This window comes from Spea bombifrons, chromosome 1 (assembly GCF_027358695.1).
Source record: "Spea bombifrons isolate aSpeBom1 chromosome 1, aSpeBom1.2.pri, whole genome shotgun sequence".
In the NCBI taxonomy this organism is placed as follows: Eukaryota; Metazoa; Chordata; class Amphibia; order Anura; family Pelobatidae; genus Spea; species Spea bombifrons.
The window spans coordinates 121319654-121339038 of NC_071087.1; the positions used below are offsets into that span (position 1 = coordinate 121319654).

Consider the following 19385-nt stretch of genomic DNA (forward strand, 5'->3'; position numbering starts at 1 on the left):
ATGACCCGTTATTGATGCTTAAACACAGACGCAATGTAATCATGTGTTAACATAGTTATCCCATGCAATTTCATTCAACTCTTCTGTACGTAGAACATAAGCAGGAAATATTAATGCATTAATATTAATAAGCAAGAAACGGTGTTGAAGCGCTTTTTTCTTGGCATCACAGTAGTTTAAAAAAACACACCAAGAAGGCCTATATATGAACACACAAAATGATACAAAAAGATCACTAATTGTATCGCCGCTCTGCTTTGACTATACTTCCAGTTTCAGTATTGTAAGCAAAAATATGCTATAAAATTATGGCATATTTTTACAGTTTCATCAGCTAAAGAGTGATACGAGCAACATTAACAAAGTTGGGGAACTCCCTTTTTTTTTTTTTTTTTTTTTTTTAAATATACGTAGTATCAATAAAAGGAAGGAAAACAACCAGTTTGTCAGCCGAGTCCAAAACAAGAGGGAACGGGAAGAGAAAGTACCAAGTCATGGGAACATAATGTTTAAACTTTAAAGAATCCACAATAGCCAGACAAGTTTTGAAAATCTGAGTTGCCAAATATTGTACAATGTATTGCTTTAATACGTCAACAAAATCAAGAAAAGAAGGAAATCCAAGATATTAACCTGCAATTATAAGTTATAAGTTATTTAATATTTAAACATATTATAAGTTACTTAATATTTAAACATATTAAATAATTGTTACATTAACCTTACTGAAGATGCACAATCAATCATATGTATTCATTAGTATAGTAAGAATCCCACGATGCACCATAGAATAAAGTATACTAAGTTGGTCCGTGCATTTACCTTCCTCAAACCTAAAGTCAAATATATCCTATGTCATTTTCAGTCTGATATACCAGAGATCAGATCAGACATTCTGATGAGCTGAGGATATTTAGGTAGAAGTACCGCAGTAACTTGCGCACAATTGCAGGTTAATATCTTGGATTTCCTTCTTTTCTTGATTTTGTTGACAAATGAAAGCAATACATTGTGCAATATTTGACATTTGAAGAGTAAAATCATAACATGCACATCATCTTCAACCTTCCATGCATATTGTATATATATATATATATATATATATATATATATATATATATATATATATATATATATATATATATATATATATATATATATATATATATATCACACAACCAAATGTCTTACGAGACAAGAAAAGTCTGCATGGATACGGTCATACTTAAGCCACATTTATATCACTGATCAAATAATGGTTTATATTCATTATAATAAATACATGGATTTGCTGAATTACATTCTAGACAAACAATAGCAAATAGCAATAGAAAACTAGACGTAGATGCTTTGTTTTTCCCCTCTGGGAAGTCAGATCAATAGGGAATGATCTTTCAGTAGATTGGAAGACACTGAACAGTATAGTTTAGAAGAGATTCCAGAATCAATCAAGCATCGGCCCCTATATACTCAGCATCAAATTAGACTGCGCAAACAGAAAAAATAATACAGAACTGCATTCTATCCTAATGATTATAACGTAAAGCAATCTATTAGCCATTGATCACTGCATATTAACCTAGGCGTCTTGCATGTTTTTACACCATGTTTAGTATTAGGCGGACGGGACATAGATATTTACCGCTGCACAACTAACTTCCTGAAAAAGTAAGTTTTAGCCCGCCGGCGCCGCACTGGTTAACCCTGGTGTCTTAAGCAAGCCAGCGCAGTTTAACACATTCGTTGCCAGGGAGCTTAGGTAGGCCGCTCTTTAAAGGAAGCAAGTGCCCACAGGCCCCAACATAAATTTGGGGTTGTTTCTTTTGCGGAGGCGAAGGGTTAAATGGTCAGATTCGGTGCGGAATAGGAACGGGAAGAGATTACGCGTCTCCCGAGACCCCAGAACTTGGCAGCTCGCTCCTTGTAAAGTTGCGAGCCCCTGCTTCATGCGGGCACACAAGGGAAGCGCTGCAGGCACGTTGCTACTTTCTATCAAGGAAGTTCTTTCTTGAGTCCATTAGCACTAGGCCAGTATCCCTCTCCCCAAATCCCCCGCCTTTTCCATGGACAGCCGAAGAGATACCCTTCTACTTACCCCTGTTTCTTTACCGACAAAGTCCCCCCCACCCTATGGACTCACAAAAGGCAGCGAGTTGTTCCGTAGGAGATCCCCACTTACAGTGGCCGACGAGGGCCAATCTGGAAAGGCGGTATATTGGTTAGACAATTAAACAAGTCACCACTAGAGGCGCTGCATGGAGACTGAACTATGTTATCATTTGCATATATACATATACATCAAATTTATGACGCTAGAATAAGAAGCTCTTCGTATAACAATCTACCTTCAGCGAATAGGAAGCTGGTTGAGTAAGAAGACAACTTCAGCATTGTGGATTTTCCAGCAGCTGCTGTAATGAAACAGTAGCGACCAGTGTGAAAACCGACACGCCTATACAACGCAAGCTCCGCCCACGTTGAGCGAGGTCTGTTGTCCCTGCTCAGGACCCGTAGAGTTCAGTGCTGGACTCTTCTTGTCTTCCACACGTGTTGAAGCCGGATGCTGAGCATTAGCTGGTGGTTCTCACGCTGACAATTCAGCGCCTGCACAGGTCAGATTAGTAATGGGACATTCATATCGCGGGGCTTTCCTTAAACATAACGTTCCTTTACTTTGACGAAAGATCTTATTTATCATCCTTCATGTATGTTCCATAAAGAGGGCTTCTATGTGTGAAAGCTGTATCAAGTTGACTTTGCATCTGTCAAGTTGATCTCCAGCGTGATTCGTGTCTGATCTGCCTTCTTGTCTAATCTGTCGCAGATACTCTTTCTGCTTCCATGGCTTCTTCTCAGAAAGATAAGCCACTTATACAAACCCCTAGTGTTGGAGAAACCAGGAAAGCAAGTGCTCTTCAGGAGGAGCCTGAGGCTGTGGAGGAAAATGGGCATAGTGCCAAGAGATTTAAACCTGATAATGAAGAACAGAGTAAAAAGCCTCCTAAAAGGAAGGTAGTCCTGCTTTTGGCCTATTCAGGAAAAGGTTACTATGGAATGCAGGTAAGGAATTGCCCCATTTTAAGTGGTTAGACTCTGCAAATAGAAATGCATTGGTTCCCATGTAGCTAATAAATGTAGCTAATAAATGCATATATAACGACTTATGTCATCTTCACGGTGTTTTAGCATAACTAAGTTTATCAAAACTGTCTATAGCCTGTCCTTCCCTGACGCTTCAGCTACCAACCCGTCTCCCTCGTCAATAAGGACATAACGATGTTCTCCAAGATTCTGGACACCGAGAGCAGATGGGCTTCAATGCAGGGAGGGAGGTAGCCGATAAAACTTAATAATCTCCTTTCCTGTAATTAGATGACCCTGGGGTGTATGTTGTTACTGTTATTTGCCCTATGCATTGAGCCTGATAAAGGAATCAAGTGCAACAGGTAGGAATACGAAGTAAGCCTCTTTGCGGTGATGTGGTTCTATCACTGACTTCCCTTGCAAAACCTTTATGGTGAACTGGATAAATTACTCTTGCTGGCCGCTGTTTGATGGCTGAATATAGAAAAAGATGAAACCACTGTAGAAACTCTTCTTAACACTCCCATGCCCTACTCTTCTACCCCAATACATCAAATCCAGAGACACATCTAATGCCAGTGGCATATCTTCCCATTGAGTGACCTAACTAATTTGACAATGTCCCAGAAGTATTACATAATAATAATAAAAAAAAAAATGTTTATTTGTGGAGCTGGTGCAACATTGTCTGTCTGAAGAGCAGTTCTATGACTGGGGTCCAGGTCCTATCTCCAGAGATACACCCACACTCCAAAACCTATAAATACCTCCACCAACTCATACCTTGGTTCTCCTGTTCAAACTCAGTGCATGAACATTATTATCATTAATAAAATAGATCCCCAGAAGTTTTATTTCTTTTGCAGGGAAGTTTTTCTGATTAAATGGGAATAATTAATGGTCACCTGTCAGCAAACCAAAACATCCCCCCATAGTCCTGCATAGGTACATTATAAAATGCTCTCCATAGGAAGCTGCCCAGGGATATCCAAGGCATGCACATGATAATTTATAGTTTTTTTTTCTTTTTTTTATAGATTTAAAGGTTGGCTGTAACTATAGCAGTCTGTTAACAGTGAGAAGCTCCTTTAAAATGCCTTTACTTGAGATTTAGTTTCCATGTCTGTAAATGTCATGCATCAGTTTGTGCTCACAGGCGTTCTGTAGTGTCACATAAATTGCCAAAAAAATTCTTACAAGAGATGGCAAATGTAGCTGGGCATCAATTTTGTTCTAAACCCCCTTAATCCCGTGCTTAATTTGTTATTACTGCTGTTCCTTGCTAATTACGATCAACCTGAGTGCGTGTGCGCAAAGTTACAAAATTACCATTAATTAAGAATTTTACAATTGGAACTAAAGTTTTCATTTGTAACTTCAAACTAAAACCTACCAGGTGCTAGGTAGCATATAGACTGGCGTGCCTACCAATATTGACGGGAAGCTCTGTACTGACTTTTAAATTGTGCCCCACAGAGGAATGTTGGATCTTCCCAATTCAAAACGATTGAGGACGAACTTGTCCAGGCGCTTGTTTTGACTGGCTGCATCCCTGAAAACCATGCTGAAGAAATGAAAAAGATGTCATTTCAGCGGTGTGCCCGTACAGACAAGGTAAATGAACACACACATTATTGTATTGTTCTTGTCCATATTGAATACATCATTCAAACACCCACAGTGTGCATTTGGAAAAAGTATGTGAACCCCTAGGCTAATCACTTCAACAAAAGCTAATTGGAGTCAGGAGTTGGCAAACCTGAAGTCCAATCAATGAAACCACATTAGAGGTGTGTTTTTAGAGCTTCTTTAACGTAAACAAGCACTCAAACGTTTTAATTCTCAAGACGCATCTGTTGATGTGAACCATGCCTGACAAAAAAAAAACCACAAAATATATTAATGTAAGTGTCTTGCGTTTGGGATAAAAAAAAAAAACAAGATGCATAGGTTTTTTGGAAGTTATGTGGCAGAAAAGGCAACAACCCAGGGTATTTCACAATGCGTGTTTGCACACTTATCATTCAACCAGTTGGTGACCAATTCCTGATAAAGGGAACCATAACGTTAATTTTCGTCAAGATTACATGCAGCTGCAGAAAAACTCACCAAAATGTATTCAGCTTCCTCTCTAGATTACATAGGTTTGTGTGTGTGTGTATATATAGGTATGTATGTATGTGTGTATGTCACTATGCAATAACACACAGAACAGGCCAAGGTAGGCACGCAGATAATAAAGTGTTTAACGATAATACACTATACAAACGCATCTTAGATTACATTCTATATTTCCACAAGGATGCCTGGCTTTTTTCCTGCACCCGCTTATGTGGGCCACAAGCCACAACTATCATCACCCTTGTCAGCTTGACTGAGGTTGATAAGAGTTGTAATCCCCAAAAGTGGGTGCGCTAGAAAAACTAAACGCGAGCATGAGCCAGTTTCTTTTTTTTTTTTTTGCTGGCTGCTGGCTGTGCAATAATCATCCCTTGCATGACAGCAGTGATCAGTTTTTTTTTTTCTTTTAGTGCGCTAGTCAGTTGATCTAACTATAGATTAGCTTGCAACCTGTTGGTGCTCTTTTGTACATTATATATAAATAAGTGTGTGTGTGTATGTATATATATAATATATGTATTTTAAGTTTACTGTGGCTGCTGATTGGTTCAATGGATGCATTGAAAACATGAGGCATCCATTGCATGGCCGAGGATTCCAGCGTAGAGATAAAGAAGTGCAGCTTAATTATTTTGATTTGTCTGCCAGGGTGTTTCAGCTGCAGGGCAAGTCGTATCATTGAAGATCTGGTTGATAGACAACACAGTAGAAATGATTAATCAAAATCTACCCCCCCATATTCGAATACTGGGTGAGTAGATCATACATCTGATATGTCACTGGAATTTTTCCCTTTCTTACTAGTTAATTTGTGTTTGTTTACAGTGCCACTCTATGTATTTGTGTGGTCCTATGCAATCTGATACTCTGGTGGAAAATATTAGAACCCAGAGCTCTAACGAGAGAATGATGATAATGTTAGCATTATTTCAGGACTTAATAAATATTGGAGCCATTGAAAAGGCGCAACCAATTTAAATTTTTATATAAAATGTCCCATTAGATGCCACCAACAACCTAAAGGAACATAAGAGAAATCAAAAGCAGACAGCCTATAAAGTCTCCCAATCTCTGATCCATCACCTGGAAAACATTGGTAGATCTCTTAGGATGTTAACCTATATAGTATTATAGTAATATGTGTATATCTCTTTTTACATGTATTTAATACACTGTGTCATCCTAATATATATATATTGTATTTATTATTTTAAAGGCTTGAAAAGGGTAACAGGACGATTTAACTCCAAGAACACATGTGATGCTCGTACATATTCCTATACTCTGCCCACCTTTGCTTTCTCACACAAGGACCATGAGACACAAGAGGAGAGTTTTCGGCTGAGCCAGGAAACTCTGGATAAGGTGAATGAGCTCCTTGCTCTTTATAAGGGCACCCACAACTTCCACAACTTTACATCTCAAAAAGGTCCACGGGACCCTAGTGCAAAACGTTACATTATGGAAATGCACTGTGAACCTCCTTTTCAACAAGGAGGCTTGGAGCTAGCTGTGATCAAAGTAAAAGGGCAGAGCTTTATGATGCACCAGATCCGTAAGATGATTGGGTTAGTTATTGCAGTGGTAAAGGGCTATGCGCCTGTGTCCATCATTGAGAGAAGCTGGGGCGAAGAAAAAGTGGATATCCCTAAAGCTCCTGGTCTTGGTCTGGTACTTGAGAAGGTTCATTTTGAGAAGTACAACCGGCGTTTTGGCAACGATGGTCTCCATGAATCTTTGGACTGGGTGGAAGAAGACGATAAAATAGAGTCGTTTAAGAAAGAGCACATTTACCCCACCATTATACAGACAGAAATACAGGAAAAATCCATGTCCACTTGGATGGCTACCCTTCCTATCCATGACTATGAAGCCTCTTCCTCGCAACAAAACACAGACATCCACAAGGTAATCTTAAATGACAGAAATTTTTGAAGAAAGCAACCCCATTGAAATTAGTGTGAGTCCGTTCTGCACGTGGGCTTGTGGGGCGTTTTTAACATAGAAACAAATAATTTGACCGCAGCCCATCTAGTCTGCCCATTTTTCCTGATGTAGAGACTCAGTCCTTGTGGTCTTTGATTCAGGATAGCTTTATCCCATGCATGTTTAAATTATCTCACTTCTGATGGGAAGCTGTTGCGTTTGTGTACGACCCTCTCTGTAAGTAAACTTGTTAGACCTCCTGCTCTTGTGCGAGTGCTGGATCTGGCTGGTGTTGAGTAAGCGTGCATGCACACTGCGGAGCAGGAGATACATTAAGCCTCTTACATTGTTAGTGTCTAGTTTACTTGATTCTGTATTGTCACTTTAATTGCTATGTTTCTGCCGTTTGCTAGTTTAGAATCACAGAGTAAAATTGGTATTGGTCATGCTTTATTAGAAAAGACAGTGTTTTTTGTTTTTAAACATGGCAAGAAGCTTCTGTTTTATTTACTGGTTGTTTTCTTTCAGGTTGAAGGTGTATCACATGTTGCCAGTGATGAAGATGAAGGCTCTGACTGATCCTGTAAGCATTATAAGCTCTCAAACACAGATATGCGTTTTTTTTTTTGTTTTTTTTTTAACCCGGACAACCTGTGGTCTGCATGAAAATACTTTACTCAATGCAGAGTAGTACTGTTCTGATATACCTTTGTGATAAACTTTTGTGAACAGTTACCATACTGCTAAAAGCCGTAAACATCTTTTCCATTTAGTATAGCCACTTGGTACAAGGTGTTTTTTGATTTTAGGTAATATCATAATGTACATATGAAAGAAAAGCTTTCCAAAGGGTTTGTGTGGGAAGCCATCTGTAATATAAATTCAAGACAGACTATAAAAATAGTAGCACACAGGATTCAATGTTAATAACTGAATGCGAAAATTACAATCCGTATGAAGACAACATACACTGTTGCCTATGGGGTTCATTTTATTTTGGTGACCCTAAATGGCATACCTCACAAGGACCACTGTGCATGAGAGAATAGGCTTTTTTCTGTGTCTGTATGCTAATATTGCATACTTTAATCCTTCTCCGTAGCATAACTTAAATGCTGAACATAATTGGAGATGCTAATGCTTTCTCCGTCCCCAGCTGAAATCTGTGCCTCTTTCAACAGCGAAGAGAATGTACATCAGTGAGTGGCTATAGAAACCAGAATGAACATATTTTCTGTACAGAAGTTGTTTTAATAAAGATCAAAACTTTTAACACTTGCATTTCTTTTTTTCACCAATAAAATTATGCCCCTACCATTTCCATGATTTTTTTTTTAGCAGACGTGAGCAGTTTTAAGTTCTTTAGTACTTTATTATTATTATTATGTTGTATCTTCATGTTATATAAATATTAGGGTGCAGGTATCCCTTAAGTATGAGACTTTACTTTCAAGTAACTAAGCAGCACTAGCTTTTCTAGTTCTACCCATGATTCTCAATGCATCTGAACACTTGTTTTCACCAGGCGGGGGGGGGGGTCTTCAAACCAAGATGCTTCCAAGGTCTTCAATCTCCGTGTATATGCTTGTAGCAGAGATTTAGAGGTCAGGAAAATGTCTCGAGAGGATTCTGTCCTAATTGAAAACCTTTTTGTGTGGGTAGAATCTATAGGCTTTATAGAGTGTAGATATCAAGACTATACGCAGTTTTGTTTTTGGGGTGGATGTATGTTATGTACAGTTGTGGCCAACGGTTTTGAGAAGGCTGCCTGAGTTTAAATGATGGCAATTTGCATATACTCCAGAATTTGCATATACTCGTGATATGAAAAGTGATCAATTGCAAAGTATCTCCTCTTTGCCATGAAAATGGGTAATCCCCCAAAAAAACATTTCCACTGCATTTCACCCCTGCCCCAAAAGGACCAGCTGACATCACATCAGTGAGAGTGTTCACGTGGACAAGGCTGGAGATCACTCTGTTATGCTGATTGAGTTCGAATAACAGAATGGAGGCTTTAACCCCTTCAGTCCCAGGGGTTTTGGGTACCTCAAGTCCTGGAGCAATTTTGCCATTTTCGTCGGTTCAGCGATTATTCACTTTTCCTGTGAATAGTGTACCCATGTAACCTATATATTGTTTTTTCAAGGAGAGATAGAGCTTTCTTTTGATACCATAGTTAGATGATTAGCTGAATGAGAAATTTAGTAAAAACTAGCAAAAATTTGAAAAACACAATTTTTTATAAATTTTCCCTCTGAATCCTCACCAAATTAGGTAAAGTAATGGAAAATCCCCTCCAAGTTTATCAATTCAGGTGTCCTGATTTCAGAAATACCTAATTTATATAGAATTTCCATACTTTCTCAGCACTTATAGGGAACATACTAGAAGGTGTAATTTTTTTTTTTGTAGAATTTTTATGCTTATCTATTTTATATTTAATTTTTGTGTTTTTGATAGCTTGTTTTTTTGCAAAATGTACATAATAGGAAATTCTAACAAGACTTCGATGTTCTCTAATTAGAGCTGAAACAACGAATCGATAAAATCGATAATAATCGATAACGGAAATCATCGATAACGGAAATCATCGATAACGGAAATCATCGATAACGATTTCCGTTATCGATTAATCGAGTGATCAATTCGTTGTTGGAGCACTCGGCTCCTTTTACTTACCTCCGCGAGCGTTCCCCGCTTCTGCTACACGCTCTGCAGTCTCCGCCTTCTTTTAGCTACGTGACGGATGTGACGCGTTCCGGAGGTAAGTATTCTTCATGTCTATGTGCACGGATCGCACAGAGCCACTCGCACAGAGCGAATCGCTCTGTGCGAATGGAGCCACTCGCACAGAGCGGTTCGCTCTGTGCGAGTGGCTCCACTCGCACAGAGCGGTTCGCTCTGTGCGAGTGGCTCCATTCGCACAGAGCGGTTCGCTCTGTGCGAGTGGCTCCATTCGCACAGAGCGGTTCGCTCTGTGCGAGTGGCTCCATTCGCACAGAGCGGTTCGCTCTGTGCGAGTGGCTCCATTCGCACAGAGCGGTTCGCTCTGTGCGAGTGGCTCCATTCGCACAGAGCGGTTCGCTCTGTGCGAGTGGCTCCATTCGCACAGAGCGGTTCGCTCTGTGCGAGTGGCTCCATTCGCACAGAGCGGTTCGTGAGTGTGGGTGCAGGGCAGAGTGGGGGTGGGGGTGCAGGGCAGAGTGGGGGTGGGGGGTGCAGGGCAGGAGACTGGGTGCAGGGCAGAGTGGGGGTGGGGATGCAGGGTGTGAGTGTGGGTGCAGAGCAGAGTGGGAGACTGGGTGCAGGGCAGAGTGGGGGTGGGGATGCAGGGCAGGGTGTGAGTGTGGGTGCAGGGCAGAGTGTGAGTGTGGGGGCAGGGCAGAATGTGGGGGCAGGGCTGGGTGCAGGGCAGAGTTAGAGACTGGGTGCAGGGGCACAGTGCAAAGTGCTGGGTGCAAAGTGCCAGTGCTGGGTGCAAAGTGCCAGGGCTGGGTGCAAAGTGCTGGGTGCAAAGTGCCAGGGCTGGGTGCAAAGTGCAAAGTGCTGAATGCTGGGTGCAAAGTGCTGGATGCAAAGTGCCAGGGCTGGGGCAAAGTGCTGGGTGCAAAGTGCTGGGTGCAAAGTGCCAGGGCTGGGTGCAAAGTGCTGGGTGCAAAGTGCTGGGTGCAAAGTGCTGGGTGCAAAGTGCTGGGTGCAAAGTGCAAAGTGCTGGGGCAAAGTTTCTTGAACAGTAATAGTCCACCTCTTTTCAGAATGTTTGGGGTTATTTTGTTTCATAAATATTGTGTTTGGGTTCTTGTACTTTGAAAATATTGTTTTTTATTACATCATAACAAAATAAGAATGTTAATGTAAATTTTAAGTTGTTTTTTAACATCCAGTTCATTAAATTCTTTTAAATAAACGAAAAATTTGCATATTGTTTTTTTTTATCCGATTAATCGATTAATCGAAAAAATAATCGGCCGATTAATCGATTATTAAAATAATCGTTAGTTGCAGCCCTATCTCTAATCATACCGTTTAGGACCCCACTGATCATCATCTGAAGACCAGATACTTATGGCACACAACAGTTTTCTATTTTTTAGTTAAATCACTGTAATATTTAATATACCATATTGGTCCGATTATAGGCTGCACTAACCCCCCCCCCATACTCGGGGTTTAGCACAGGGATTCGCAATTCCTATCACGCAAAGCCCGGGCAGGTGGTTTTTATTTTTTTTATTATTTAGCCTTGCTGCAGGTAGGGTTAGGATCCAGGTCCCCCAGCGCTGCTAGGGAACTGGATCCTCCTCTCTGGCAGCCAATGGACTTCTGCGCGATGCACACAGCCCCTGCTGCGGCTGCAGCTGCATTGGTAAGTATACAGAGTGGCATATCAGGGGGGCAAATGGCATATCTATAAGTAAAGTGCATTATGATTTAAGGGGGGACCTTAACCCCTTCAGTCCCTTATAGCTGTACCGGTACTTCCATTAACCGCATCTCAAGAAACACATATGGACGTACTGGTACCTTCTTTCAGCAGCAGGGACACAGTCTTGACTCCCCCCTGTCAGCAGAAGACAGCATTGCTGGCTTTTTGCTGTCTGATCTCCTGTAACAGCTTCCGGCCTGAATGCCGGGAAACTGTTACAGTTTTAAATGCCCGATCGCGCGATCAGGTATTCCCTTCCGGATCACGTCACTGCTGACATCATCCAGAAGGTCTGAATGCTGCATAAAACTATTATTTATCGCCCCTCTAGATCTAGATTTACTTTAGATATATGTAAAAAGAAAAGTGATGAAAACCAGTATGAAGTGGGTGTGTAGAGAAGAAAATTCAATAAAAAATACTTCCCTTTTTTATAGTGTAACCTTCCCGGATACTCAGCTGCAGCCCATACAAAACACTCTCCAGGTGTTTCCAAATAAGAACTAAGAACACTAGGGGCCGCTCGTGTATACCGGTTTCAATGAACAATGAAATAAAGAAAAAAAGAAAAAATATAATTGTGTACTATTAGACACAGGTGATATCGCTGTAAGTCTATGCGATGCACTTACAGTGTTTACATGTATTCAGGTTTCAAGAGACAATCCAGTCTTCCAAATGGGTGTGTGACCAATATGCAAAAAAGCAGAGAGACAGGTAGGGACCCCAATGGTGTATTATCACGCAACGTTTGTACCACGCAAAATACCAAAATGCACTTACACTTTGGGAGGGGTTTTTGAAACCCTTACACAGCAAATGTCTTTTCTCTGTTCCTTTTGTGACTGCTTCAGATGGTCTGTGTGTGTGGAGCTGTATCCAATGCTGGAATCAGACTACATCCACTATATAGTATAGTTTAAAACCTATTTATTCAAGGCTTACAAGCCAAAATAATAAAAGATTCACAATCATCCGCTAAGGGATGCTTAAAATAAGTAAAAAGTCCAGATAAAAAAGTAAGAAGAGCTCTATAAAATCCTCGACGCGTTTCGCCAGTTCCGTGGCTTCATCAGGAGTCTTCTTCATTATCGGTGCGGGGTCCTTTTAAATTGTGTGCGGCGCCATCTTTTTCCGCCGGCGTCTGACGTCAACACGTTCGTTGTCGTCATTCCGTCCGTTTTGCTGTCCTCCCGTTTGTCTCCTCCTCTCCAGACGTTCCATAGGGTTCAAAAGCAATTGGTAAGTAAAAATTATATGTTATATGTCTTAGTTAAAAACGATCGGGTATACCGATCAATATCTTAACTCAATGATCATCCAATATATCCGTAATAGGTGCCTATTGATGCCGCCCATACTGTATATTATTTTGGTGATCAAAAAAACGACATTTCAATGGTGGAGAAGGAAGTGGGAGGTAACCAGTATTGTTTTAAAGACCGTGCCATTCATTATATCCATCGGGTGTCACCCCCTTAGATCGTGATATAAACGAATAAATAAAGGAGACCTCGTGCGAACAAACATAATATCTGAGGTAAGTAAAGGAAGATCATACAGCCGAACTGTGTTTTAAGTGGTTTTATATGTGGTATATACAGATATTATATTCTGTTTATTTATAGGGGCAATATACTCAAGACACAGAGGACTAGAGACAATATACAGAATGTCCTCCATCCTCAAGGAACATTTCTAAAACCCGGTACCACTATAGAATGTAGATCCATTATACCCCAGTGATAGAGATAACTATTAGATAAAACAATATTAAAAGTTATGAAATATAAAAAGAGTTTTTTCAATAGGGAAAAACCTAAGTATATAGAGAATCCTTTTTTCATGTGCTGAATGTATTAACCCCTTCAGGACCGGGATTTTGATACTAACGTGTCGCTAAAGGACCAGAGCCGTTTTTGTGTTTTTGCCATGTCTTTCTTCAACTGTAATTTCTCTCTTATCAATTGGTGCACCCACACAAATCATATATTGTTTTTTTCAGCACAAGTAGGGCTTTCATTTGAAACCATATTAAGCTGGGTAGTACATTGTTTTGTTTGAAATAAACTGGAAAAAGTGGGGAAAAAATGAAAAAAAAGCATTTTTTTACAGTTTTGTATACATACAAATTGTACACACATTGAACCAATGGGAAAAAATTATCCCAAATATATTCATTAAGTTGTCCTGATTTGGAAACCACCCAACATGGCCAGGATTTTTATCTATTTTGACCAGTATAGGGCAAATATTGCAAGGCATGCATCACGTTTTTGAAATTTAATTTTTTTCAAATTTGGCATGGCAGTCTAATAACTGCAATAGTTGTCACAGATACTGATTATCCCCCCAAAATTATATGTTTATGAACAGTAGATAAGTCAAGGTGTACAACTAGGGTCATTTTGACACTTTTCAAATAGGGATTTTATCGCCAATTGCTGCCAAATTTTGAGGTATTTTTATATTTTTTTTGGTTTTTTTGCATATGTTGAAATGTTGCTTTAGATTTTATATTATATTTTGTATAGAATATGTGCAACTGCAGAACAAAACACCAAATTGTGTTCACCAACATCCCCCGGTTCCAACAAGGCCTCACCTGCATGGTTCATGCATTTTTTGAGGAAGCTATGAGGGCAAAACTGGAACATGCGCATTTTCCTTTTCAAATTTGGAATTTTCAGAAATTGGTTTACTGGGCCCATATCCCATTTGGGACATTTTGGAAGCCCCCCACTGTAAATTACCCCATAAAAGTATATATTTATGAACAGTAGACAAGTCAAGGTGTTCAACTAGGGTAGTTTTGACAGTTTTCAGCCAGCCATTTCTTCACTGATGTCTGCCAAACTTCACAGGGAAATTATTTGATTGCATTTTTAACGCATACATTTCAATGTTGCACTGAATTTCTTGCACAGCATACGTGCAACAGTGGAAGAAAACACCACATTTTGTTCACCAAGATCCCCTGATTCCAACAAGGCCTCACATGCATGGTTCATGCATTTTTTGAGGAAGCTATGAGGGCAAAACTGGAACATGTGCATTTACATTTTTTAAATATTTTTTTTATCAGATTACTTGTAAGTGACAGGTTTAGGCCGCTGACATCAATCAGGGAGGCCGATCAATAATCAGCGACTTAAAATGTCACCGACAAGTGATCAGGTAATAATTCTGATTTTTTTATTTATTAATAATTTGTGTTTTTTCATAATTAACCTAGATGACCCCTCTCTCTTTGTAGAACAGGGTCATCCATGGGCTGCCATAATGATCCGATCACTCCTATTGGCTAGGAGCGATCTGATCAGCCCAGCCCAGCATTTGACCTGGAAGCACCCTGGACTTTCAGGTCAGTGCTGTTATTTTTTTTTATTATTATTATTTTATTAATTATTTATTTATTTATTTTTTAATTTTTTTTTATTTTTCTTTATTATTATTATTTTTTAATTTTTTTTTAACTCTTTCAATGCTGATGCTCCATTGAAGCACAGCATTGACTGATATTCAGTCCCCACAAGCTTGTGGGGACTAATATTAACCCCTGCAATGCTGCATTGGGGGGTCATACACAATCGCAGCATTGAAGGGGTTAATTGAGGAAGAGGGGGGGTAGGGGTTAACTGAGCAAGGGAGGGGGGTGGGGGGGCTGGTCTCCACACTCATGTGGAGACCAAAGAACCCTGTCTCCCTGTCCCTGAAGCTGCCTCTGGCAGCTGGGACACAATCTCCAATAGACTGGAGATTGTAGGGGAGGAGTCTCTCTGATCAGTCCTACAGGACTGATCAGAGGACTTCTGGGGGGTCGTTTTTGCTGTTGCTGGTCTGCCTGGGCTTCCAGGCAGACCACCAGCAGCAGAGCCCCCTACAAAACGGCAATTAACCCCTTCAATGCCGCGATCGCGGCATTGAAGGGGTTAACGCTGCACTGACGCTCTCATGGAGCGATCAGGCAGCAGGGGGGTGTTGGATCAGGTCCCCACACTTGTGTGGGGACCCATTCAACACCCCCCCCTCTTCCCTGAAGCTGCCTGTGGCAGCTGAAACCGCGATTGCAGATTTTTCTGCAATCGCTGTTTCTGCCTACAAAATCACTCCGTGGGAGTGATCGTAGGCTTGGGGGCGGGCTTAGACAGGCTGTGCTGTCTGCCCAGGAGTCCTGGGCAGACGGCAGCAGCAGCGCCTCCACGATCACCGCGATTGTGGTGATGTGGGGGCGTTTTTTGGAGGAGACGTACCTGGTACGTCCCGGTCTACCGGTGACTGTTAACCAGGAAGTACCAGGTACGTCCCGGTACGGAAGGGGTTAAGGATGTAGAAAGCCCTTTTATGTATATATTTTTATGAAAAGATAAAATAAAACATATATATTTAAAAACTGTGTCCTGTTGTTCAATGTGTTCAATATGTAAGTATATCTGTAGTAAAGAGACGTCCAGAGATGTACATTATGTTTGGCAGTATGGATAGAATGGTGTATATAAGAAAAAAAAAAAGTTATTAATCTCACATATACGTGAATATGTCTAATTCCATATTGAGACCACCTTTTTTTAAGGTTTTCAATTTGAAAATCCATTCGGTCTCCCGTTTGGACAAATTTTCTACAGTGCTGCCTCCTCTCCAATTTGGAGGTACCCAGTCTATCCCTATAATTTTTAAAGACTCTATTGAGTATTTTGGACACATATTGCAGTGTCTGGGGACACTGTGTTTGACGTCTTTCTTCCTTATATTCCCAAGATGCTCCAATACCCTTTCCTTCATAGGTCTTATTGTCCTGCCCACATACTGAAGGCCGCATCCACATTCCAACAGGTAGACTATATTTTTTGTTAGACAATTTATAAAATGCTTTATGGTATATGTTTGACCTGTTGTTGTGCCTGTAAAATGGTTGTTTTTTTTTGGGTAAGAACGTACACATCTTACAAAAGCCAAGATTTAGATATAGAAAGGTCAAGATGACAGTGGAACAGGATAAACACACCCCTACCCCTATTTGGGCTCGATATTCCCACTACCTTCTGCACTCACACCCTTTGAAGTTTACTATGTTGCCCGAATCTGACCAAATCTCTTGGAGCCCCAAATGACCCTAAGTGTTGTCTTCAACAGTGTTGTCATAGTTGTTCTTACAGGATTAGAAATACCCTTCACATTCCTCAAATCATTCCATTTTCATCTCTTGGGAGAGTAACCTGGGGACGCAAGAAGGAGGACATAAAGTCAGTGGTTGGTGGTGTAAGAGTTTGTATGCCTGTGCTGATGCCAAAGAATATAAGAAAGCCAACAACTCTCCCAGCAAGGAGGCAATAGCCTGGTTCCTGTGTACTAGTGCCACTGATGTGAAGAGATGACTAATTTCCAGTACAGTTTTTATCAAACTAATTTTGAAGGAGAAAGCAATAAGGACTATTCATTGTTTACCCTGCAGAGCATTAGGACATTGAGAATCCTGTAAATGGAGGGAAAAGCACACTATTGTAAAATACAAAAAAACAAACTTTTATTGAATATATTCATAATAGGTAATACAAATTGAAAGTATTAATTAAACTTCACACAGAGCATGCCTGATTACTCTATGTTAAATATATTCAATACAAGTTATATTTTAAAGGTAGATTCAATAAAAGATGTTTAAATTCTGCATTAGTGAGACCTTTCCTGCCACTTATAGGATGTGATCCTCAATGTCCTGCAGAGTAAATCAATTGAAGATATACCCTCATAGAACGTAATTTACTATAATTAAAAGTAAACATTATTAAAGGAAACATTATTTACTTTTAATTTTTTATATATAAAATAAGAGTTTGTGTGTATTTTATGGCGAGGATACTGTAGATCTGTCATCTACTGTTTGATTTACTTGCTCTGATGCATATTTGTGTATATGAACATATGTAGCAATTTCCTGGCTACAAAAAATCATGTGACAATAAAGAAACCTGTCTTTCATACAAGAGAGCAGGTAGTCATGCAATATTTTGGATGTTAGGTTGTATGTGCTTTATTGTTGAACTAAGTTGCATTACAGTGCAAGCTTTATTGATGATCTGTATTACACTAGAGTGCAAGCTTAATTGGCAAAATGAATTGTGAGCAGTGGGAGCCTTACTGGTGAAATGAATTGCATTACAGTGTGAGCGTTATTGGTGAATTGCATTACAGTGTTTCTAGTAGTGAGACACTAGAGGGTGTGGTGCTGCAGTTTTGTAATTGTACTGGGTGCAGCATAAAGGGAAACATGTTAAATAAACACCCTTTGTTTCTGTTATTCTCGGCCTGTGGTTACGATAATTACACTGGTGTAATCAACTAGCAAGCATGTCTCCTTCACACGTCTTGACTAAGGCTAAGCTAGAGCCTACCCTTGCAGGATGCGGCCAGGACTGCCCACTAGCAATGGGCGTTCCTGCTGATGTCACTGGGCGTTCCCAAGTGGGGCGTACTAGGACACCAGTCCCATTACCCCGAGGATTCAGGTGTTGGAGAGTTCCCAGGTATGGGTATAAGATAAGGCCAGGGACTAAGGAAATTATTCAGAGGTTGAGCAGACTAGATGGGCCAAATGCTTCTTATCTGCCGACCCTTTCGATGCCTCTATGTTTCTTGCTAACGTCTGGTAAAATGCATACCCAAATGTAATGAATCTACTTACACGGGCCATCAGTAGCATAGCAAAATGATACTGGAGACAAATATATGATTATTAGGTAGGGCTGCCTCATTTACAGTCTCATGTGAGAGCTCAAGGTGGTCTAAGAAGACCCCCACACACACATGCAAGTGCAGAAATAATAGTGTTCATACAACTAACAGGGTTCACCAAAATTTACACCACAATTACTAAGCTGAGCAATCAGAGATACCAAACAAGTCACAGGCACAAAGGCAGATGTACAGCGCGATAGCCCCTAGTCGGGCACAAGATAGTACGCTGTAGCTGGACTGGTGGGACTCGCTCTCTGAAACATGGCTGGAAGTCCTCAGGCAGAGTACTGGAAACACGGCATGGAGCCCTCAGGCAGAGCAGACGTAGTCTGGCAGGCCGGGTCAGAACCAGAAGGACGGTATTAATGCCAAATCGCAATCCAGGAGGAGAGTCAGAGCAAGCTGGGTCAACACGGTCACTGGAAGAGCTAAACCAGGAACCACAGAACAAAGTCGGAAGGAAGCCAGGTCACAATGGGCTAATCCAAATACTGCTAGCAGTAGAACAGGGCCAGATAAACTGTAATGCAAAGGCCCAGAATGGAGGAATAAGCAGGTATTTAAGGGGAGGGCTGCAGGTGAGCAGATGCAGCTGGTCAAGGCCGTTAGCAAACACAGTACTGCGATCTTACAGGTGACTTCTTGAGGCTGCAACGGACAAGACATCTATTAAATAAATACAGAGTCCGGGCTGACGGGGGAACCCTGACAGATTATTTCCGTGGGCTAAGACCTTCCTTCTTGCGTATGATAACTGCCTTTTCCAGCTTACAAGACTTCACTTGCAATCCTGGTACCTTGCAGTATCTCTCGGCATTCGTGTTGGTGAACAGACGGTATGCTCACTTGAAAGTGAGCTCTACACAATGTAGTGAGCACTTATATTGCCACTATATTTTTAACAAGTTACAGTATATGCATTGTTATATTTTTTATGTATATGAATATTCTACTAAATAAATTAACCATATATACGGAATATAATTATATTTTGGTTTTTTACACATTTTTACACATAACGTGTAAAAACACGTGTATTTTTCCTTGTTTAGACAAAAATATGTACCAATTTAACATGAATTAAATAAAA

The 19385-nt window shown here is 40.4% G+C and overlaps 2 protein-coding genes across 3 annotated transcripts in view; one reads left to right on the forward strand and one right to left on the reverse strand.

Annotated features, from left to right (window-relative positions):
- LOC128501892 (E1A-binding protein p400-like) overlaps window positions 1–2167 on the reverse strand; it is a 34598-nt gene extending 32431 nt beyond the window's left edge. For both annotated transcript variants that reach the window (XM_053471545.1, XM_053471539.1), the window contains exon 1: window positions 2096–2167. The gene's annotated coding sequence lies outside the window, so the exon portion shown is untranslated. The remainder of the gene's footprint in view (window positions 1–2095) is intronic.
- A 338-nt stretch (window positions 2168–2505) lies between these two features.
- LOC128474967 (pseudouridylate synthase 1 homolog) lies at window positions 2506–7728 on the forward strand. The gene is made up of 6 exons (XM_053457415.1): window positions 2506–2612; window positions 2825–3060; window positions 4561–4698; window positions 5854–5956; window positions 6422–7113; window positions 7660–7728. The coding sequence occupies exons 2-6, from the start codon at window positions 2842–2844 to the stop codon at window positions 7708–7710; spliced, it is 1203 nt and encodes a 400-aa protein (XP_053313390.1). The 5' UTR covers window positions 2506–2612; window positions 2825–2841; the 3' UTR covers window positions 7711–7728.
- The last annotated feature ends 11657 nt before the right edge of the window (window positions 7729–19385 follow it).